The 24,028-nt window shown below is 39.7% G+C and overlaps 1 protein-coding gene across 2 annotated transcripts in view; it reads left to right on the top strand.

Annotated features, from left to right (window-relative positions):
• Vcl (vinculin) overlaps positions 1–24,028 on the top strand; it is a 94,898-nt gene that overhangs the window by 55,073 nt on the left and 15,797 nt on the right. For both annotated transcript variants that reach the window (XM_055605915.1, XM_055605917.1), the window contains exons 7-14: positions 3,695–3,785; positions 4,535–4,682; positions 9,631–9,784; positions 10,656–10,831; positions 14,427–14,617; positions 16,284–16,483; positions 17,541–17,669; positions 20,907–21,056. In XM_055605915.1, the coding sequence (XP_055461890.1) occupies positions 3,695–3,785; positions 4,535–4,682; positions 9,631–9,784; positions 10,656–10,831; positions 14,427–14,617; positions 16,284–16,483; positions 17,541–17,669; positions 20,907–21,056 (1,239 nt within the window). The remainder of the gene's footprint in view (positions 1–3,694; positions 3,786–4,534; positions 4,683–9,630; positions 9,785–10,655; positions 10,832–14,426; positions 14,618–16,283; positions 16,484–17,540; positions 17,670–20,906; positions 21,057–24,028) is intronic.

Genomic DNA, 24,028 nt, shown 5'->3' with positions numbered 1-24,028 from the left:
TATATATATATATATATATATATATATATATGTATATATATATATATATACACATACACACATGTATACATATATATACACACTCCCACACGCATCTCCGAACTGACTTCTGGTCTTAGTATTTATGGAATCTGTTTTTATCATGTCTGCTGTTAGTACATTTTTGTTGCTCATGAGAGGATTTCATAAATGCTGCCTTTTAAAAAATACATGTGAGATTTTTTTTTTGTCCCTAGAAACACTTTTGTTTTTAATAGCTACGACTAAGTGGTAATGTGTTCAAATGATTATTAGCTGCACTGTTCCAAAAATAATTTAAGGAGGTCTGTTAAGTAACTGTTATAAAAATTTTAACTGTCTAAATTACATGCTTTAAAAGCAAGAGGGACGGAGAGATGACTCAGAGGATCAAGGCACCTGTCACCTAGGCTGATGTAAGTTTGATTCTTGGTATTTACATTGTCAGAGAGAATTAACTCCAGCAAACTGTTCTCTGACCATCAAACGTATGTGGTGGCACATTCTTTCCCACACACATACACAAAAAATAATAAATAAAAATATAGCAATAAACCAACCTAGAAACTAACTGAAATCCCCAGCTTTAAAAATGCAGCTTCAGGGCTGGACAGATGATTCAGTGGTCTAGAGCACTGGCTGTTCTTCCAGAGGACCCAGGCTCAATTCCCAGTACCTACATGGAAGCTTTGAACTTTCTGTAACTCCAGTGCCTGGGGATCTGATGCCCTCTTCTGGCCTCCACAGGCACCAGATATGCACACAGGACACAAACATGCATACAGGCAAAACATCCATATACATTTTAAAAAACTGCAGCTTCATTCCCCATTTGCCATTGGTTAAGTATAAGGGAAACAGAACATCTGCTAATTTTAATTTTCTGATGTTGTCAGATCTACTCAGAAGAAAATTACTCTCTTCCTGAGAATCATAATCTTTCTTCATAGTGAAAGGGCTTTGAGCTCATTAAAGAAAAAGAAATGATTTTCGAGGATGCTAAATAGAGCAAAGCTTGTTTTCCCATTGTGTTTCAAATCATTTCAGGATATTGGAGAATAAAAGCAATCATTTATGTTAGCACAGATTGTGAGTTTGAGTTCTGGAGCTTCTCTTTTGAGAGAAGACCACACTGACAAGGTGGAGATCTGCTGACTGTTGCAGAAGGTTTGTGGCATATTTGGCTACTCTCTTTGGAAAAAAGAAAAAAAAAATAAAGTTTCATATGATATTTTATAAAATAAGATGTTGGAGTCAGCAAACTTAAGATCAAATCATTCTGAGAGTGACTCCTTGTTTCTTAATTTCTAAAACAAAATTATATTTCACCTTATGATTCAGTGAAGTAATTGAAGGGAAGAATGGCTAAAACAGAATCTACCGTGCAGGAAGTTCAATTAAGGTTGCCTTCCTAACTAGTAGCCTTTATTACTGCTATATATTATAATATATGCTGCTAAAATATATTTGCCTTTTTGAAAATATGTCCTTTTCTTTGGAATTTAGATTTTGAAATGTAAAATTATTATAGAAATGTTTATTAACAGTTTATTACATTGACACAATTCCTCTTTTCCAAGGTATGCACATATTTCCCAAGAAAAAAACTTACGTTATTAGAAACAAATCTACACCTATACAACTTGTTAAATCTTATAACTTATGTTAAATACTGAAAGCTATTCGATTCCTTGAGGTTAGGAGTTACATGAATCTTAAAATGATATTTGGATATCTTTGGAATTCAGCTGTTACTTCCGGGGGCAAGGTTTGCTGGGTAAATTATTGTACAACAAGAGGAGGACTCAAACAGATTTAAATGATATATCAAATACCTAAAGATACAGCTGTCCTATTTTACTGGTTATAAATGGACTTTGGACTAGATCTTCCTGAAGCTTCCTAACATTGGTAGCTATCATAATTCTATATAACTAACTTATTAACTTTTTCACCTCCTCCTCCTCCTCCTAGTAACTTAGTTCATTTTTTTTTATTGCTGTGGCTGAGAACAGTTAGAACGAGAGAGCTCTCTCTATCTTCTTATGTGGGAGAGAAGGGAGAAGTGGAGAGTCTATCTTTTGAGTGGGTGTTTTGAAAACATTGGAGTCCAGCTGCTGCTGATTTTAAGCCTTGCAAATACTGGCTGCTCTTTATGGTGTAGTGGTGTCTCTTTGAATTGGAAGTAGGGGTACGCTTGGTGCCCCCTTGTGGAATCTTGCTGTTCAACATCTGTAAGATTAGAAATTGAATAAAATTTTAGGGATGGGCATTGCCTAGAATTAAAGAGGTTAACATTATACTTTTATGGGTTGACTCTCTGAGAGTCAATCCTCTAGTGAAAAAGGGAGATAGACTGTTTTTTAAGATGTTAAGTGAGACTTAAGAGATGGCCAGTTGTAACAGCACATACCCTTAATTCCAGAATTTGTGAGGCAGAAGCAGAGGCAAGCAGATGCCGTGAAGCCAGCCTGGTCTATATAATGAGTTCCAAGGAACCAGGACTACACAGTGATGCCCCTCCTCCACCCTGGCCGGGGAAGGATAGGACTGTGAGAGACAGAGTTGAGGGGGGTGCACATGAATATTTATTATATTGTTTTTTGCATTTTTAGGTATTAAAAATTAATCTGGGTAGCCAGGAGGTGGTGGCTTTAATTCCAGCACTAGGACGCAGAGGCAGGTGATCTTTGTGAGTTTAAGGCCAGCCTGGTCTACAATTCGAGTCCAGGGTAGCCAAGGATACACAGAGAAACCCTGTCACAAACAAACAAACAAACAAACAAACAAACAAACAAACAAATTAAGCTGGGAGTCATGACACATAGCTTTAATCCGGAGCTCTTTATGTCAACTTGGCTAGTCTGGTCAACATAGCAAGTTTTGTCCAGCCAGAGCTATATAATGAGACCCTGTTTCAAAACTTTTTTCTTTATATTGGCTGTTTTCTAGCTACATTCTGGCTAGATTCTGTATTAGTTTTATGCTTATCATCATGAATGCTGGTTATAAGCAATATATTGAGATCCATTTATTAGGGATGGTGAGGGATGTGAGGATGAGAATTAAGTAAGGAGTAGTAGGGAAGGCCAACAGTGCTCTTTCTTCTTGGAAAACTTTGAGCGGTTTATTTTGAGAACTCAAACAAAACAGTTACATTAACACCCTCTATTTGTTTTTGCCAACAAGTAACTGTAATTTTTTTGATTAATTAAATATAATGAAACATCATCCAGTGTGTGTGAGCATCTCAAAACAAGAGATAAAAGAACTGTGCTTTGTGGCCCCACATACTAATGAGGCTCTCCTAAAGCAGGGAGACTTTGTCAAGGCTTTGTCAATGGATGTTGACTAGTGGAAAGGCTGATAATGAAGCATGGGCAGCAGGGTATCTTGCTGCTGAAAACTTACTAGACATATTTTTGGCTTGAGCAGTTTTTTAAAGTTTTTTCAATTTTAGCAGTGGAGATATCAAGAGGCAGGATAGAATTAACTAAACATTTGCATGCAAGATGATGCATTTTGACAGATACAAGAATTGTGGTGTGGTGAGATTGTTAAAGGCTGCTGTAGGACTACCTGAGCTGCTGTGTGTTAGTACTGTAGCTACCTTTCTGTAAAAATGAAGAGACATTATTACAAAACAGACAATAACTGTGCTGTTTGTCTTCCAAAGGACACCGAAGCCATGAAGAGAGCACTGGCATCCATAGACTCTAAATTGAACCAGGCCAAAGGTTGGCTCCGTGACCCTAGTGCCTCCCCAGGTAACCCTGCAGTTCATCTTTTCTGAACAATAAACAGATAAAATACAAGCAAATGAAGGAAAGGAAGGAACTCTGAGATAACTGTAGTACCCCGTCATGGTTCCCAGTGACTGAAACATCCCTAGGTCTTAAAGGATGAAGGCACAACCTTAGTTAGCATCTCTCATTGTGAATAAACCAGCTAAGCTGGCATTCCTTGAAAAGTTATTGCTTCACCCATTCCCTGAATCAGAAAGGTTATTATTCTGAATAAAAGCTTGTTTTTGCTAGTGCAGTTGGGTAGACTATCTGCAGTGTACTTAGTTAAGCAGATTGTATAGTGATGTCAATAAGAATGGTAAAGTGAAGTTGACTATATAAAGACCTAACTAGGTTATTGAGCTTGGCCTTAAGGCTTTTCTAATTTAATATTTGTTCCATTTTAGATTGTTTGAGCCTAATGGAAGTTGGAGGTGCTAAGTACTGTTGAATTATTAGACTCTCTTTTCATTATCCACATTCTTATGGTAAATCTACTTCATTTATCTGAGCAGATATGGTGCCAAGTAATCTTATTCATTGGGGCCTGTAGTTAAACTCACTTTATGGTTATGAGGCACTGCGTGGCTGTTAGCCATCAGATGGACTGCCTTTTGTTCACCTGTCTTTTAAAGTCATCTATTCCTTCATGAATGAACTGACTTGTTAAGTAACCTCTTTGAATAATTGATATGCCTACAATGTAGATATTGAATACCTCACTATTTTAGGGGACGCTGGTGAGCAGGCCATCAGACAGATCTTAGATGAAGCTGGAAAAGTTGGTGAACTTTGTGCAGGCAAAGAACGCCGGGAGATCCTAGGAACCTGCAAGATGCTAGGGCAGATGACTGACCAAGTGGCTGACCTCCGAGCCAGGTAAGATTCCTTTACTTTTCTCAAACCAGTAACAGCTAATGAGGTGATTCTGTACACAAGTCCATGGCAATTTTACTGAATTGTTTTGTGCTAATAAGAGAGCTTTAAGAAATTCAAAGCATAATAAAGTTAGAGCTAATTATGTAATTAAAAAAAGTTTCTAGCTAGTTTTCTGGCTAGAGTTTTACGAAGAATAAGGGGCAGAGTTGAAGTCTGACCAAATTAGTTATCTCTTTTATAAAAGATGGATGGGTAGATAGAAACATTGAAGCGTAGTAGGGCTGGAGATTAGCCCAGTTGATAGAATGCTTGCTTAGTATGTACGAAACCCTGGCTCAGTTCCTAGCACCACCAACCAGGAAAGGAATATATGTCTCAATCCTAGAACTCAGGAGGTAGAGGCAGGAGGATCAGAGTTCAGTGTCATCCTCAGCTACCCATTGAATTGAAGGCCAGCCTGAGCTACATGAGATACTGGTTTTTTACTTTGTATTAAAATGTATTTTTAAAATTGTTAACATTTGGGGGGTGGGGGAAAGAAAAAGTTTGTTAACATTTTATTATTATTTTTGTGTGTGTAGCTATACTCTAACCCATCTCATTGGCCCTTATAATTAGTTTTAACCTTCTTTTTACTCTTCTCAAGTCTTGGTTTTTAAGACATCCCCTACCCCTAAATAAGTACACCTAGTTTGCTTTTGAAAATAACTCAGTGGAATGTAGATTAAAAAAAAAAAACTATGGTGTTAATGAATATATTACAGACATTGAGAAGATTGAATTGTGCTGAAATAACTAGAGTAAGTGAAATTTAATTTTGCTTTGAGAATGTCCTGAAAGTCCTCAATCATTGGTATATACAACATACCGTATCAGAGCACAGAAGCAAACCGCAGTGTGCTCCATTACCATTCTGTGTGGTGCGAAGCACTCACATCTAAGTGTGGATTGGAAAGGTACTTCTTTTGGATCAACATGAATTTTTATTCTTACGAAGCCCTTCATCTTCAATTAAAACAATGCAAATACCTGTGGGTTGTAGATGTGTTGTAGCCAAGAAGCCCCAGAGTCTTCAGAGTGTGTATCTAAACGGGAGAGGGAGTAGCTTAGATGCATGGCTCTCACTGAGCCTGTTTCCTGTTGAGAAGCAGCCTTCCTTCAGAAGCATGGCAAGGACTTTGCAGAAGGGACAAAAAGAAGTTTTGTTCCCATTCGGAAAAATGCCAGTGCAGTTTGACAAGATTCTTGGCTCTTCTAATTTTTCATTGCTTCCTCTTCGGTCTGCAGTTCTTTCATAGTGTGGTAGGCAGTTTTCACTTGGAATTCTCAAAAACACAGTTGTGAGTATAAGCAAAAGAAAGAGGCAGTTGTATGGGAGAGACCCTTAATTTGTTAAGAGAAAAGGCTAAAACACAGATTAGTAACTGGACCTGCTTCCTAGTGGAGCCTGCATTATCCTTTCATGATAAAAGATTAGAAAGCTATCTTCTCTTAAATATGTCCAGCTATTTTAACATTTGATGGCTGAAACATAGTAACACGTTTTTAAAAATTGATATTCAGGCTTCTAGGTTTTTTATTAATTTTTTTTATTAATTACAATCAATTTACTTTGTGAGCTGCCATGTTGGTACTGGGAATCGAACCTGGGGCCTCTGAAAGATCAGCCAGTGCTCTTAAACTCTAAGCCATCTCTCCAGCCCCAGGCTTCTAGGTTTTAAGAATACATTTTTACCCCCATAGGACTCAGTAAACTTTTTTTTCTTCATTTAAAAATTTTATTTATTTATTCACTTTACATCCCAATTGTAACCTCCTCCTTTCCCTTCTCCCGACCCCACCCTTCTGCTTTTTTCCATCTATCCCCCTCCCCTTCTCAGAAAAGGGAGCCCCCCCCAGCTCACCCCAGCACATCAAGCAGTATCAGGACTGAGTGCCTCCTCTTCCCCTGTGCCCTAGTGAGGCAGCTCCACTAAGGGGAAGTGATCAAAAAGAGTCCATGTCAGAGACAGCTCCCATTCCCCTTACTAGAAAGGGGAACACATGAACCCTGAGCTGCCCATCAGGTACATCTGTGTAGGGGGCCTACGTCCAGTCTGTGCATGGTTGTTGGTTGTTGCTTCAGTCTTTGCAAGCCTACCTGGGCTCTGGTGAGTTGGCTCTGTTGGTCTTCTTGTGGAGCTCTGTCTTTTCCAGGTCCTTCTATCCTTAACCCCACTCTTCCACCAGACTCCCTCTGCTTCCCCCAATGTTTGCCTGTAAGTCTCAGTATCTGTTTCGATTTGCTGCTGGGTGAAGCCTCTCAGAGGACAGCCACGCCTGTCTGCAGGCATAGCAGAGTATCGTTAGTAGCATCAGGGGTTGGCTCTCTCTCATGGGGTGGGTCTCAAATACCAGGCGTTGGTTGGACATTCCCTCAATCTCTGCTCTATGTTTGTCCCTGCAGGTCTTGTAGGAGGGTAAGTTTGGATCGAAGTATTTTGGATGGGTTGGTGTTCTCCCACCACTAGGAGTCTTGTCTAGTTAGAGGGCATCTTTTTCAGTCCCCAGGGCCCCTGCTACTAGGAGTCTCAGCTAGAGTTCCCCTCTAAGCCTACCCTGTCTTAGGTTCCCAGCTTGTCACAGAGATGCCCCTGCCCACTGTTTCTCTTCTCTCTGCAGGCCCTCTGTCCTCCCACCCTTGCTTTTCCCAGGTCTCATCTCCACCCTCGTTTCTCTCCGTTTCCCTCTCTTACCTTGTTCCCTCTCTTCAGCCACTTCTGCTGTCTATTCTATTTCCCTTTCTGGGTGGGATTCAAGCATCATCTCTTGTGCCTTTCTTTTTACTTATTTTCTTTGTGTCTGTGAATTGTATATATATCCTGTACTATATAGCTAAAATCCACATATAAGTAAGAACATACCATATGAATCTTTCTGGGCTCAGTAAACTTCTTAGTTTGAATTTGGCCCATAATATATTCTTACCTAGATTCATTTACCAGAAATATTCCTCATGATTAATTACTATAGTTGAAGAAAATAAAAGAAACCATGGATAGTGTTTGCTCAGTCTTCCATTCTCTTGTCAGGTTGTAGGAAGGCCTCAAGTATGAGACAAAGGCTTATGTATGCCTTTATACACCTGGCAGTGCATTTATGGAGTTCACTACCTATAGTGTTGGTATAGATGGATTTTAGAAAGAGGGCAGAGGGTTTGGGAAGATCTTTCGTATTTCTGTAAAAAGTCAGACCTCAGGGCAGTCTGGGTCTATAATTCCAGTGCCAATGAGGTAGAGACAGGCATTTTCCTGGTGTTTACTGTCCAGCTAGCCTAGCCTAATCAGCAAGTTCTAGAGTAGTGAGAGAGCCTGTCTCATAAAACAAGGCGGGTGACAGCAGAGAAACAAGCCTTACACTGGCATATACACATGGACACAAACATGCCCAGTACACGTACACACAGAAAAGATAAAGATGGGACTGGAGAGGTGGCTCAATCGCGCAGGCACACTGACTGCTCTCTCAGAGAACTTGGGCTCAGTTCCTGCATCCATATAGCAGCTTTCAACTATTGGTAGCTCTGCTTCCAGAGGATTTGATGCCCTCTGCAGGCAGTGTATGCACACAGTACACAGACATACAAAATACCCATACACATCAAATAAGAATAAATGCGATCTCAAAAAAAATTTTTTTTAAGTCAGGTAATGATACACTCATTTTACTGTTAAGGGAAGCAAGGGTGTTCGAAGCTTAAATTCAATCATGCCGTTCTTTAAAATGATGAAATCATCACACCTGTGATTGAAATTATTAATCTAGATGGATTAAAATGGTCCAGGTTTGTAAAAAGGTGGCTAGTCTCACTTTTTAGCCTGGAAACTCAGATCAGGGATCAAGTCTTTTACTCAGTCTTATCATTTCGTTTTTTTTTTTTTTTTTTGCAGTAGTAGAATACCGTTTCTGAGAGAGGGAAATATCAGTCTTTAAAGACTCCATGGGAAGCGATGTGCTCTGTTTGTTCCTCCGCACTGGCTCGTTTGGTCATTGATAAGTTGTATAGTAATGGAAGATACATGTTAAGATCATCATTAGTAGCCTGTGGCACACGCCTGTCATCCCAACACTCTGGGAGACAGAGGCAGGCGGATCTCTGTATGTTCCAGGCCAGCCTGGTCTACAAAGCAAGTCCAGGACAGCCTAGGCTACACAAAGAAACCCTGTATGAAAAACCAAACCAAAACCAAAACAAACAACCCTTCCCCCAAAACCCAAAACAATAACAAAAACCCAAACTAAACAAATTCTGAAGCCCAAAAATGTTAAACATTAGAACAAAAATTCTAAAGGAGCCAAAAGTCAGGATTTAGAAACATAGATCTAATTGGTTTGCTGTGTTATCCTCTCTCAGACTATATACACTATGTTCTGAAATAATATCAATGTATGATTCCCCATAAATAAGACAAGCTAATGGGCTACTCATTTCTAAAGAACACACTACTGTAGTAACCATGCCATATAAAACAGAAAGATCTCTAGGAAAATTTTCCAAAAGCAAAAGTTCATTTTTGGTTGTATAATCACTAATAATTATCACTAAAATTTGCTGGCCTGTCTCCAAGTGGTTAACTAGTTCTCTGAAGCTAATGTGAGTTGGACACAGCGGTGCACACTTACACTTCTAACACTTGGGAAGAAGGAAGCTGGAAGATGAGGCATTCAGAGCTAGCTGCAGTTAGATAAGACCTGGTCTCAGAAACAAAGCAAAGCAAAATAAAAACTTGTGTTTTTGACAGCAAAAGAGAAAGTAGGTTTTTGGATGTTTTCCTTTGTTCTGTTTTCTTGTGCTGTCTGCGCTTACTGGGGAGAAAGGTACACATGTTAATAAAGATCACACATACTTTGTGAAGGAATAGTTAAGTATTTGAGAGGATATAATGACCAGATATGTCATTCTGAGTAGAGGACAAGGAGCCTCGCCAGTGGCCATGCAGAAGGCCCAGCAGGTGTCTCAGGGGCTTGACGTGCTCACTGCCAAAGTGGAAAATGCAGCTCGAAAGCTGGAAGCCATGACGAACTCAAAGCAGAGTATTGCAAAGAAGATTGATGCTGCCCAGGTGAGGATGGCTCTCAGGAGGGACAGAAGGAGAAGAGGGAGAGAAGCGTTCTTAATATCCCACATCTCTTCCTGCACTCCCCTTTGCCATCGTCTACTGTGGGTGGATAAATGGATGTTCCTTAGTGATGACTGACTCCCAGCAGTTTACAGTGCTGACACCTCCCACACCATAATAGGTGTAGACTCATGTTTCCCTATATTTTGAACTAGAGATCTGAATTTTTAGTACTTCAGCTAGTTAAAAGATCTGAATATGACAGAATACTAGATTTTGAAACTATTTTCGTGTCTTAGAATTCACTACTATATTAGGTATTCAAATTTCAGATTCTGTTCTGTACAAAACACCTTCAATGCCATTTGTATTTAATTTAACAAATTTGACTTAACAAATACAAATGCTTGAAAAACTTGAAAAAAAGTCTGATTAATTCAAAGATGGGATAAAACTTATGAATATGTTTTATTCCTTGTTGTTGTTTTATCTTTTTTTTTTTTCAGTTTGGGTATCAAACTCAGGGTTTGTGCATGTTAGTCAAGCTCTGTACTAGTTAGCTAAAACCCCAGCCTGAGAATGTTATTCTAATGGAAACTAACATGCTTGGAAGCAGAGCTCAGTGGTAAGAATTATGGCTAGATTTGGTCCTCAGTATTTGGGATGGTGGGGTAATGACATAATAGAACCCAGAAAAGAAAAGATAGAGTAATTTGATTTTACCTGAGCTAAAAACTTGTAAAAAAAAAATCAGAATTAGCACTCTAAAAATGATTGCCAGTATGCTGTTTGACTATTTGGAGAGATTTCTGATGGCTTTGTTAAGTTTAAATGTGGCTCATGGGTAGATTACATTGTCCACTTTGGTGTGTAGAATTGGCTTGCAGATCCAAATGGTGGACCCGAAGGAGAAGAACAGATTCGAGGGGCTTTGGCTGAAGCTCGGAAGATTGCAGAATTATGTGATGATCCTAAGGAGAGAGATGACATCCTACGCTCCCTTGGAGAGATAGCTGCTCTGACCTCTAAATTAGGCGATTTACGAAGACAGTACGTATTTAATTTCTTATTCTCACATTAGTATCTCTTCATCTCACCTCCCCCTCACTTTCCCTCTGTTCTTTTATTCTAGGAGTATGTAGAGTTGAATTCTCATAGGTTAAATGCATAGCTAATCCCCAAAATGCAGATCCTTGGACCCTACCTCTGACATAATGTATGTCATATGCATGTTGGATCCCTATAGGCTAAAATGACTAGGTCAGATGTTTCCTCTGTGTATCAGTGATGTAATTGAACTTTAATGATTTGTTCCTGATCATATGATTTTAAGTGAATACTTTTAGTCTGCTGAGAACTCATTTTTAAACTGTATTTTTATGATTTCTAAACTAGGACTTTCCGTGCGATATTATGTTTGTTACATGTCTATCCTAGACATGAGAAAAATAATATTTGTAGTTAGCTATGAAAAGACTCCTGTGTGTCTATATGTGAGTGAGACAGGAAGCATAAGAAAGTACTTTCTCCCTTGCCTAGCAGTGTTACTGCTTGAGTATCAGTTATATAAAGGATTCTTAAATTACATTTCCTGAATGATTGTTCCTATAACATCCTTGCCACAGACTCTTTTCTTAAAGGGCTTTCAACATACCTACTTTGATCATATGGAAAAGAGTTACTCCTTTGTTCTGACAAATATATTGCTATCTTTAAAGCAACAGCAACAGCAGCACCGTGGGCTGGGGATATAACTTAATTGGTAGAGTTCTTGTGCAGGCAGGGCATTGCATAAAACAAGGTGTAGTGGAAGATATTTATAATCCCAGAAATTAGGAGGTAGAGACAGGAAGGTCAGAAATTCAAGTTCTCCTGTAGTTCCATCAAGAATCTGAGGCCAGCCTGGGCTATGTGAGACCCTATTTGAAGAAACTAAGCCAAGCCAAACCACACAAAACAAATCAATACCATATCCTAAAATGTTCTCTAGTGGGATGAGAAGGAGGGTGGTCTGGCTGGTCCACCTGGTGTCTGAGGTGGGTGCCCTTGTCCTCCCTCATTGCTCCATGTGTATCTCACTAGAAAAACTGGTTTGTCCAAGAGGATGGCCTTCTGCTAGCTAGAGGAGGACTGCTCTTGGTCAAGGGTGTAGGAGAGTGGCTGCACTTCCTGCCAGAACCTCTCAACATGCTCCCAGGAATGCTAAAGGAGGGGATGATGCCAAAGAGAAATATTTTTCTTTCTTACTGCAGTCCTGCAGCACCATTCTCTAATAAAAACCAAAGTCAAATGTCTGGGAATATTCCACTTCTTCCACTGAACTTATATGTTCTATTTCTGTTCTTCTTTGAGAAAATGCCTATTTTTATCTTCCCAAAATAACAGATTGATTAGAATCCTCTGACAAAGAGGATATTGCTGGCTAAGAAAGCAAAAAGGCAGAGACTATGAATTCCTGGGACCCAGCACAATCCATTACATAGATTTTCGGCATGTTTTTTAGATGACATATAACTGCTGGTAAGGGTGATAACAGTAGACCTTCATGTGTGGCTGTTAATGCCATCATAATTCTTATCATTGTAATATAAACGGACATGTACATAGCCTGGCAGTAGGACTAGTCATATGGACACTGTAGAAGACACCCACTGCCTTTGCTTAGCTTTATAAGAGGGGAGGCTAGAAAAAGTTAAAACCATAAAGACATTGTAAAATTAATCAGTCTCCCAGATGCCTTGGTGCTTTCTTTAATAGACCCCTGGCCTTCCTCCTCCCCCGACATACATGCATGCACACGAACACACAGTTTCTCTGTGTGGCCTTGGTTGTCCTGGCATGCCCTGTAGACCAGGTTGGTCTTGAACTCAGAAGTCCACCTGCTTCTGCCTCCCAAGCACTAGGATTAAAGGTGTGAGCCATCATTGCCCAGTGTGATATTTTCATAATTTTCTGTGATTGAGTAGTCTCAAGACATAAAATTTGACCAGGTTCTTTGTATTTCCTTTTTCTTTCTTAAAATACTACTTTATGTTGTATGGGTGCTTTGTCTGCATGCGTGTCTGTGTATCACAAGCATGCCTGGTGCTTACAGAGGTCAGAAGAAGGTGTTGGATCCCCTGAAACTGACAGCTGTGAGCAGCATGTGGATGCTGGGAATTGAAGCTGAGCCCTGTAAGAGCAGCTAGTGCATGGGACCACTACACCACCCCCTTAGCCCCATCTCCTCATTTTCTTGATGGTTAAAATCTCAGCTTTGCAATTAGTTCTTTCAGGACAGTTTCTCCTCTTGAGACATAATGTGGTTGTTTTTTTAATTTCTGTGTTGATACACTTGCTCGTGTTCTTTGACTGCAAGAAATTGAATCAAGTAAAAAGTGATGGGTTATTGGAAATATATGGAGGCATCTAATGGAACCCAAGCTTGAACAGAGGCCATGTCTCGTAGTAAATAGAAGCCCCCATGTCTCCCTTTAGTGTCTTAGTATCCAGATTGATCTTGTCCATCTGTTTACTCTTTTTGTTCACTTTACTTGAGGGGTTCTTCCTTTGGCCTACCACGCCCCAGGCTTTACATGATTTTCTAGCTCCTTAGCCTCTACTGGTTGACTTGGAAAATGTTTTTGAAGTATGGAACAAGGATTACCTGCAAATTTTGTTTAAAATGTGGACTCTTACCTCATCCTAGATCAGGGTCTCTTTTGATAGTAGATTTAACTATCTGTATCCAAAAATAAAGTCCCAGATAACTTCTATTCACGCTGTATTTAGAGAAACACTAGAATCTTATTAAGTGTAGGTTGTGACTTTCACGTATGTTGTTTTTGAGTAGAAAACCACCCAGTTCTATCAGTTATGGCAGAGAATAGGGGTTATAGAATACTAACATACGGTAGGACAGGTAGTAGATTAAAAGGTGGTGCTCATACATAACTTTGGCAGGCAGGTTTCTGTGAGTTGGAGACCAGCCTAGTTTATAGAGCAACTTCCAGGACAGCCAGGGCTATACAGTGAAACACTGTTTGAAAACAAACAAAATGGATAGAAAAGTGAACCCTCTAGATTCACAGGCCAGGTTTGAACCCTGACTCCATTGAATTAAGTGATAGGCTCTTACTCAATTTTGTGCATCAGTTTTGTGTTTTGGCTAATACTGTTCTTTACCTTGTAGGGTGGATGTGAAGATTAAATGGCGAAAGGGGAGAGCTAGAGCTTATAGCATACCTAGAAAAATTAGAACTCAAATACAGCATCATTAGTTGTGTTGCTAATATTGCTTCTACTACTGACATGATTGTCTAGGCACACCTACTTCCATGGGGAGCTTGTGATTGTATGTGTGTCAGGGAAAGAGTGCAGGCAGTCTAGTGTGAGTGAGGGAGTGGAGATAACAGCCTGGTGTGTGTGTGTGTGTGTGTGTGTGTGTGTGTGTGTGTGTGTGTGTATTAACTCAAGCTAGGAGAAAGTAATGTGAATTTAAATTATTTTCATATCCATGGGCTAAATAAAACATTCATTTCAAATCCATTTAATAATTATTAGCAATTTTCATTCTCATTAACATGTTATTAACAGTTAAATTAGCTCAACATACGTTGTGTCTATGATGTAAATTATAATTGAATGGTTGTTTTTACTTCTTTAGGGGGAAAGGAGACTCCCCAGAGGCTCGAGCCTTGGCTAAACAGGTGGCAACAGCTCTGCAGAACCTGCAGACCAAAACCAACAGGGCTGTGGCCAACAGCAGACCTGCTAAGGCAGCCGTCCACCTTGAGGGCAAGATCGAACAAGCGCATCGGTGGATTGATAATCCAACAGTAGATGACCGTGGAGTTGGTAAGGGCTGGTCTCAGTGCAAATGTACCGGTCACTACCATGTGTCCTTTATGAGGTAATAAGGTGCTGAAAGGGTTCTTCAGCTGCTGGGAAGTCACATTTCAGGATGGTTCCATTTTCAGATGCGGCCAGTAAAATCTCTCTGATTTAGTAGAGAAGTATTAGAGAGTAAATGATTTTGCTATGGACAAACAGAAAGAGCTTCGTAATTTTAGCTTTGAACTAGTTGCTATCAATCCTGTGTATGTTTTCATTCTGTAGTATTTCTATTTTTTCTAGTCCTTACTATTTTTGGAAAATGATAGTAAAAGGTATTAATGTCCTCACAGCATCTTGTAAAAGTTTAAATTTTGTTGTCATTGGCTTGTTTGTTTGAGACATGGTCTCTGTATAGCTTTAGCTATCCCAGAATTCATTATCTAGACCGGATTGACTGTGAACTTAATGAGATCAATCTGCCTCTGACCTGAGTGCTGTGATTAAAGACATGCACCATAAGGCCTACCTGAAAGTAAAAATTTTTTTAACCTAAAAGTTTGATGTTAAGACCCAGGAAGCTGGGCATAGTGATGTATGCCTTTGATCCCAGCACTCTGGAGGCAGAGACAGGTGGATCTCTGTGAGTTTGAAGCCAGCCTGGTCTACCAAAGCTAGTTCAGGACAGGCAGGGCTACACAGAGAAACCCTATTTTGAAAAAACAAAACAAAATAAGACCCGGGAAGAAATTTTGTATGATTTTGTTTCATGATTTCTTAGTACATCTGCTGAGGCTAAAAGATATGCTCTTGTTTCCTACATTCATAAGGTGAATGTTTAAATTAGTGATGTCTAGTGTAAGAGAGGGACTAGAGAACTGGGCAGATACATAACTGGGCTTAGGAATGAAATAATGCAAACAGCCTGAATCTGATGTTCTATGCACAATGCTGTTAAAGCGTTCATACCCATTTGGTCTACACTTTGATTTTTAGGAGTTTTTTTCCTTCTTTCTATTCATTTCTAGGGAATTACTATCAGACTGCATGTAAACAATGTGAATATTCAATAATACTTAACAAGCAATAAGATAATTATGATTAATATAATAATAAAATGTAACCTTGAGGATGGAGAGATGGTTCAGTGCTTAAGAGCACTGGCTGCTCTTCTAGAGATCCCAGCTTCAGCTCCCACCATGGGAGCTCACGACTCCAATGCACATAAACTAAAAATAAACCATTTCAAAAATACGACCTATACTTTCAGGCTATATTTTTGTTTTTATTGCTTTTATAGTGCTGGGGCAAACCCTAAGATTTGTGTGTGCTGGGCAAGTAGTCTGCCATTATGCTACACACTGCATCCTTAGACCATGCTTTAAAAAGATGTTTAGTAAATGGAAGCTGCTCATTGTAAAGAGTAGGAGTCAAGGAATAAAAGTTAGGCTTGGACATAGTCTAGTCTGTACTAGATGTGCATGAGGCTCTGGGTCCATTCCAGCGTTCCTCCCCACCAAAAATGTTAATACACATAGTACAATCTCTTTATACTTTTCTGTATTTCCAAAGAGTTCTATTTTGTCACAGAGCCCTGTACTCATTAAATGCTATTCACAAAAACTTGGAGTGGCAACACAGTTGCCTTCCTTCGGTCTGTGTAAACTTTAGTGTTTTTCTCTTGGTTTAGGTCAGGCTGCTATCCGTGGACTTGTGGCTGAAGGACATCGGCTGGCCAATGTCATGATGGGACCTTATCGCCAAGATCTTCTTGCCAAGTGTGACCGTGTAGACCAGCTAACAGCTCAGCTGGCTGACCTGGCTGCCCGGGGGGAAGGGGAGAGTCCTCAGGCAAGAGCACTTGCATCTCAGCTTCAAGACTCCTTAAAGGTAGACCTCAGAATACTGTTTGATATCTTAGTATTGAGAAACACAACAGGGGAGACTTTTGTTCAGTGTGTCTGCATGTATGTGGAGGTCAGAGGACCACTCAGGTGTCAGGCCCTATCTACCCTTATGTTCTGAGACAGGGCATGTCATTGTTCTGGGACTTGCTGAGTAGGGAAGGCTTGGCGGCCAGTGAGCCCCAGGGATCTGCCTGTCAGCACCCCTCCAGTGCCAGCATTTTTAATGTGGTGTTTGGAGCCCACATGCAGGTTCTCATGTGGCAAGGTGAGTACTTTATTGACAAGTTGCTTCGCCTCGGCCTGAGGCTTGAGATTCTTGGGTTTAGGGAAAATTAAAACAAGACAAGTATGTAAGGAAATCAGCTTATTAGGAAAAAGCCAACTGGCAACAACCAATGTTGTTTCTCTAACTCCTACTTAATTAAGAGAACTTCTATGATTTTACTCTTTGCATGTGTTATTTTTCTGCTGTTTAGTTAGTATTTATTTATTTATTTATTTAGATAGGGTGTCTTGCTCTCTAGCCCAAGCTGGCCTTGAACTCTTGGCAGTCTTCATAGCATGGCCATGTGAGTGCTGTGATTATACACATGCACCTTGGAGGTTATTGAAATTTTTCTATAAACCTCATTCTCATTTTTGATTTCTTTTAAGAAAATGAACTGTTCAGGAATTTGGTACTGAATCTTCCAAATAGTACAGTTATCACTAGGCCTGGCTAGACTTGAGAATGGTGAAGAACTCTGTTTCACCTTAGAACCTGCTTTGGACTCAGCCTGTGTGTGGTTCTATCACTTCATAGTGTCCATCAAGAGAGGAATCATATCTGCCCCTTTACTACACAATACCATCTTAGAAAACAGAATCCACACCTAGGTCCTTGCTAGCTCTGTGCTTTGTACACAATTGATATTCAAGAAATAGTTTTGAGAGTAAAGGAATAAGAGAAAGAATGAATGTGTCAGTGAAGTAAGGGCATTACAGCAGATATGCCTTTTGGATGTTGCTATAAATTTTCATTTGTAAACAATATTTTTAAGGATCTTAAAGCCCAGATGCAGGAAGCTATGACTCAAGAAGTGTCTGATGTGTTCAGCGATACCACAACTCCCATCAAGCTGTTGGCAGTGGCGGCCACTGCTCCTCCTAATGCACCCAATAGGGAAGAGGTAAGTATCTGAAGTACATAGGATGCTTGTGGATGAAAAATGGAAGGGCAAAAGGGGGGAGTCTTCTAGTCCGCCAAGTGTGTCAGTTATGTCTGCTTTTAAGCGAAAGCTGTCACCTATCTGGCCATTAGATTAAAGCAAGTGGAATTGCATGCCATTGGATATCAAGAAGCATGGCATGGAAGTAAGTCTTTGGCACTGGTTCAAAAGGTAAAAACTGGCTTCTCTGGGGTTTTCTTATGGGAAGGCGGCACTCCAGCGAGGAAGAAATTGGGTGAGGACCACTGCAGTTTCTGAGTAGGGCATTTTAGACTCAACACAAGTCAGGACAATTCTTTAAACTCATTTGATGTAATAATTGTGTGCAAATCCTTTGGGTGACTCCTCCGTGTCCTAGAGTGAAGCCAGAATCATTACAATGAATAGCAGGCCAGTGATGTGCTGTTAAGCTACTCTTTAGGGGAAAAAGCCTGAATTATAAATAAATATTGTGTGGGTTATATCTCAATGTGATGTATTTGTATTGGTGTTTTTTTTGTTTTTGAGACAAGGACTTGTTGATGTATCCCAGGCTGGCCTTGAACTTGTGTTAATCCTCCTTTCTCCATCTCCCAGGTATTGAGATTACAGATGTGTACCACTATACTCAGTTACTATAGCTGTTTTAATGTAAAGCCATTGAAAACAAAACTGCAAAGAAATGGGGCATATTTGACTCCTATAAATTAGTGTACATCTGTAAAAGTGGCTTTACCCCTGACTGAAGTCTGCTCCCTATCTACTTCTTTGACCTCACAATGATACTTTTTGTCCTTCTTATATTCTTCTGTTCACATTGATCTTGAATCCATAGTGTTCCTTAATATGTTTATGTTCTACTCTTAAGTCCTTGACACTTCTTTTCACAAATTATATTTATTCACTTTCTTCACCTTTCGACTGAAGTCTCACTTTTGTGTGACATAGAAAACCCCATCCTGTCACTTCAGGGATACCCTAATATCCATATCCTACTTCTTAGAATTCATTGATGTTTGATGGGCTGGGGAAATAGCTCAGTTTGTCAAGTATTTGCTTAGCATGCACAAAGACTGCATCCTGCAATGACAGGCAGTGCATGCCTGTCATCCCAGCGCTCAGGAGGCGGGGACAGGAGGATCAGAAGTTCAGGGTCATTGTAGGCTATCTGAGCAACACAGACACAGCATTTGTCATATTTTCTTTGTGTCTTTGACCCACATTGTCTTGCAGGTTCCATGTGGGCAGGGCCTATGCTTTGTCAGTACTTGAGGCCCAGTTCTCAAAGCAATGTCACTCACATTATTGGTGTTGAATGGACAATGTGGCAGTTTTTCCAGGAACTCTTAGAGAGAATGTGAAAGAACCTAGGACAGAAGTATGCAATTTTACTAGTCATTAATTAACAGCAGAGGCGAAAAGTTTGGAGCGCCACCCAAGATGTAACATTTTGGGTAAATGTTGTGGTCTGGCTTCTTAGTGACTCTCCTTTCTCTTTCTGGCCTAGATTAGGAGGTAGTTCAGTTCATAGTCTCTTTATACTAGGGCAGTTTGCTAATTATAAGCTACTAAATTTCAGCTATCTGCTTGTCTTGTCCATCTGGATTCAAGATGCCTCATAGGTTTCTCAGCATATGCTGAGTTTCTCTTTGAAATTATTTGTTTCCAGTGTCTGTTTCTAGCCCTTCACACCAGCAGATAACTCAGGCTTATTAATTTTATATCACAAATAATTTTCAATCCTATTATGTTGCCACAGTTTAAATTCTGATTCTTTTTATCCACTCCCTAAATGGTTACTTGGCTGTGTTATCTTTGAATCATTCATTAAGCCATCAATTAGGAAGAGGGAAAGATCCAAGCCTGATCTTCTGTTTAAACCATTTAGTGGGCATATACCTTGGCTTCCTACTAAGTTATGTGAACCCTTTTAGATGTACATTTCTGTCTTTTTCTGCTTTTTAAAATTTTTTAGACAAGGTTTCTCTGTGTAGCCCAGGAACTCCGAAGACCAGGCTGGCCTTGAACTCATAGAGATCTGCCTCCCAGAACTGGGATTAAAGGTGTGAGCCACCACCACCCATCTAGGAAGCTGAATAAAAACAAAAGGTCAGGATAGGTCAAGATCAGATAGACCTCAGATGGTGGCTGTAGAACACTGGATCAGGAGTGGAGCTTTCTGCAGAACTAGGAAACCTTTAGAGAGTGTCTGACATGAGTCAGAATTGGATACCAAGTATGGACATCATACCCTCAAGTACCTCAGTGGGATGTGAAAAAGAGGTACTCTGCTAGGCTGCTGGCATGCCGTTTATGTAGCATACACCTGACCCAGTGCTGTTTGGTATACCCTGTTTCCAGATACTGATCCTAATGGCACCCAAACAAACAGAAAGCATTTTGTCATTTTAAGTTAAATAGTTTCTTTGGTGATGCTCAGTGTCTCGTGATATCATGAGGCAAGGAAAAGTTAAGATTTTTTAAAAAATATTTTTAAATTAATTATTTGTTTATTACAATCTATTCACTTTGTATCCCGGCTGTAGCCCCCTCCCTTGTCTCCTCCCAGTCTCACCCAACCTCCCTCTTCTCCCCCTATGCCAAAAGTTAAGATTTTTGAGATTCAGAGAACCAACTAAACAGTTAAGTAGGACTAGTAAAATCACCCACCCTTGCCTCTGTGTTAGGTCTAGTATGAGCACCAGCTATCATTTTTCCCTTTGAGGTCAAGGGCAGAGTGTTTACAACATTAATGGTAATGGGATACAGGAGAGGAAGCTGGAGCTAGGTTAGGGTTCTTTGGATACTCAGGGCTTGCAGTGCACCCAGCTGCCTACAGTAGCACCTGGAAGGGCGTTCTCTTTCTTACTAAACTAAGAGTACACCTTTGGGGGATGAGATTATTTAGTCTTCATATTCTGTGAACTTGTTGAAAAGTATATAGTCCTGTGTGTGTCCTGTTTGCTCTAGGTAAGTAGGTCTGAATGAAGATTCAAGGATGTGCTTCTTTGTGTGTATACATGATGCTTAAGGCTGAACTTCTGAGGAAACATAAAGGTCAAGATTTGCCAGTTGACTATTTTCTTATTAATAAGAGTTGACATCATCTCTAAAATCTTTGAGCAGTTGCAGAATGAGATTTAACAAGAGCTTTTCTCAGGGTTTCTTATGCATTGTTTTGAAAGAAATTTCCTTGATGTCTTTATTTTTTTTCTCAAGGTATTTGATGAGAGGGCAGCAAACTTTGAAAACCATTCAGGAAGGCTTGGAGCTACAGCGGAGAAGGCAGCTGCTGTTGGTACTGCCAATAAATCGACAGTAGAAGGCATTCAGGCATCAGTGAAGACAGCTCGAGAACTCACTCCCCAGGTTAACTTTTGCTCAGTCTTCATTTCAATGTCTTCGTATAGAATTCAGCAAATGAAATTACAGATGCTTTGTTAAGATCTTTGTTTACATCTCCAACAAAATGGAAGATAAGGACCAACACCAAGGTTGTATTTTTACCTCCATACACATGTACCCCCTCACACATGCAAATGTTTGATGTGTGTTACATGCACATCATTTGTGCATACTTTACAGAACACATGACCTACATACATATTTACATATTCATTGTGTCAGACTTGGTGACCTCTAGGATTATAGAGGACTTTGAACTATATACATTTTTTGCATTGTTTTAATTTTTAAATAATGGCCCGTATTATTTCAAAAGCGAAAGATAAGCAGCCTTCTTCTCTAGCACACATGTAATTAAGAAATATTTCCACAGCATCTCTTTGAGGAGACTGAAAAAAATAGTTGTGTCCATTGCTTGTTTTCCTTTTCTGCCTAATTATATAACTAAGGTATATGATTAATTATGTAACCAAAGAATAGCCAGGAAATTCCGGAACAAAAGATTGGAAATGATAGAAAACAAGTTGGAAAGAATTAAAGTTCTAGTAAGTCAGTCAGCTTCCCTTCTCTCTCCCTCTGCCCCTCTTTCTTTTTCTTCTCTCCCCCCCTCCCCCCACGGAGACAGGGTTTGTTTATGTTTTAGTCTGGCTGCCCTGGAACTTATTCTGTAGACCAGGCTGGCCTCAAACTCACAGAGATCTGCCTGCCTCTGCCTTCCAAGTGGTAGGATTAAAGTCATCCACCAACACTACCCAGTTCCACCCCTCTTTTCAGAAGCAGGCTTTTTTATTTGTAGCCCAGGCTACAAAAACTACTAATTAGCTACTAAAACTAGCTAATATTAGGATTATAGCTGTGAAAAACCACACGCAGCTAGCTTTATTAGAAAGATTAGCTCAGCATTTAGGGTGATGTGTATGCAGGGTTGTGGTCCCCCCTTTTATTAATATGCAAAAATCCATTACATCTTAAAAATGAATTTATGTATGTATGTATGTATGTATGTATGTATGTATGTATGTATGTAAACAGTGTTCTGCCTTGCATGTATGCCTGCTTGCCAGAAGAATGCACCACATCTCATTATAGATGGTTGTGAGCTACTATGTGGTTGCTGGGAATTGAATTCAGGGCCTTTGGAAGAGCAGCAAGTGCTCTTAACCTCTGAGCAATTTCTTCAGCCCTCCATTACATTTTTAAGTGCATGTAATATATGGGGTTTTCTGCTGGGCTTTATCAGTCTGTGATTTTAGCTTTTGTGGGAACTTCTCTGGGAAGGGAGGGAAACAGTCTCTATGTGTGTGTGCCTGTGTTGCCTGGTAACACATAAGAGTTTCTCCATTTCCCTTCCCTTCCTCTTCCCATCATTGGGTATAGAACTCCGGGCAGTGTACATGCAAGCAATTACCTCCCACCACCACGGAGGACATGCCTCAGCTCATTTGGAAAAGTCATACTCAGTTAACTTAAAACCATGTTTTTTTTTTTTAAACTGGATCTTATTATGAAGCCCAGGCTGGCCTTGAACCCACACCAGTCCCTTGAGTGATGGGATGGCAGACTATGCCTAGCTTCATCCAGAATTTTTAGAAAATAAAATATGATTTTTTTTCCTTTTTCCAGCATTTATTAGCATAACATATATGCAAACACATACACAATGTTCTCTGGCTAGGGGGTCACAGAAAATTACGTAACTTAAGATGACAGCTCTATGTCAGTTAGGTTGTAAAAGTTGATTATATGGGATATCCAAAGCAAGTAAGACTGTTTGTTACATTGTTTGGACATTCTTAATTTTAAAAAACTCCCATGAAACATAAAACAGAATTTCAGTACAAAAGTGAGATTAAAAAACAAAACAAAACAAAATCCAGAAAGGCAGTAGTGTAAGGGCATAGTAAGTCTCCTGCATAGTAAGTTTCCAGATCTTCAGAAAAACCAGCTTTTCCTTTACTTTTTTCTACCTCTATTTTAGCATATTTTCCTTAACACTTTAGGCTCCCCCACCAATATTTTGGGCTTCTTTTTCTCTAAAGCATCCCTTCCTGTCATGTTGATGCTTGTCTCCTAAATGTCTGACATTTGTTGGAACTTAAGTAGCTGTTTTCTGTCTCTCCTATAGCCATCATCTTCAGGCAACTGCTCGTTTTACAGCTTGCATGTGCTGTGTTTTTTTTTTTTAAACTCTAATTAAGGACACTTGTGCTTCCCTAAACAAACAAACAAACAAACAAACAAACAAACAAACAAAACAAACACAATCCAGAAAACTAGACATAAAATCCCAGTCTTGGAAAGAATGAAGACTTTAGGGACAGATCTGGACTCAGATGTCTCCTAGCTTTCTCATCCCATGAAGCTAATCCCGCCATACTGTGTTGTTTTGAGGAATGAAAATGTACATGCACGGACTCTGCATCGCCAGGTATTTAGTACATCTTTCCCAAGCATCATTACTAACCAGCCAGAATCCTTTTGAGTGTCTTGATTTTTGCATCTTGGAAGTGAAGATGTTACCTACTCCGCCTCTTATGGGGTTGTAGTAAAAATTCAGTATGTAATGATTGGGAAAGCAGTTTATTAACTGAACAAAAATTTTAGTTAATATTTTTCTAGCTTAATTGTGAATATGTATTTTAATCAATATTCATAAATCAAATCTCAGTAATGTTTTGTTTCACTCTAATATTTTATTTTATAGAACGTGTTTTACTGTGCAGCCCTGATGGCTGGGAACTCACTTTGGGTCTGACTGGTCTTAAACATAAAGGGCTCTGCCTGCCTGTTCCCCATTGCTAGGATTAAAGGCCTGCCTACCACCCCCAGTCTTTTGTCTCTTTTCTTTTTTCTTTTCTTTCCTTTTTTTCTTTTCTTTTCTTTTTTCTTTTCTCCTCTCTCCTCTCCCTCTCCCTCTCCTCTCCCTCCCCTCCCTC

This window comes from Psammomys obesus, unplaced genomic scaffold (genome assembly GCF_907164565.1).
Source record: "Psammomys obesus unplaced genomic scaffold, mPsaObe1.curated_primary_1811, whole genome shotgun sequence".
Classification (NCBI taxonomy): Eukaryota; Metazoa; Chordata; class Mammalia; order Rodentia; family Muridae; genus Psammomys; species Psammomys obesus.
Note: the sequence above shows the minus strand (reverse complement) of the source record. Positions and strands in the feature narration are given on the sequence as shown.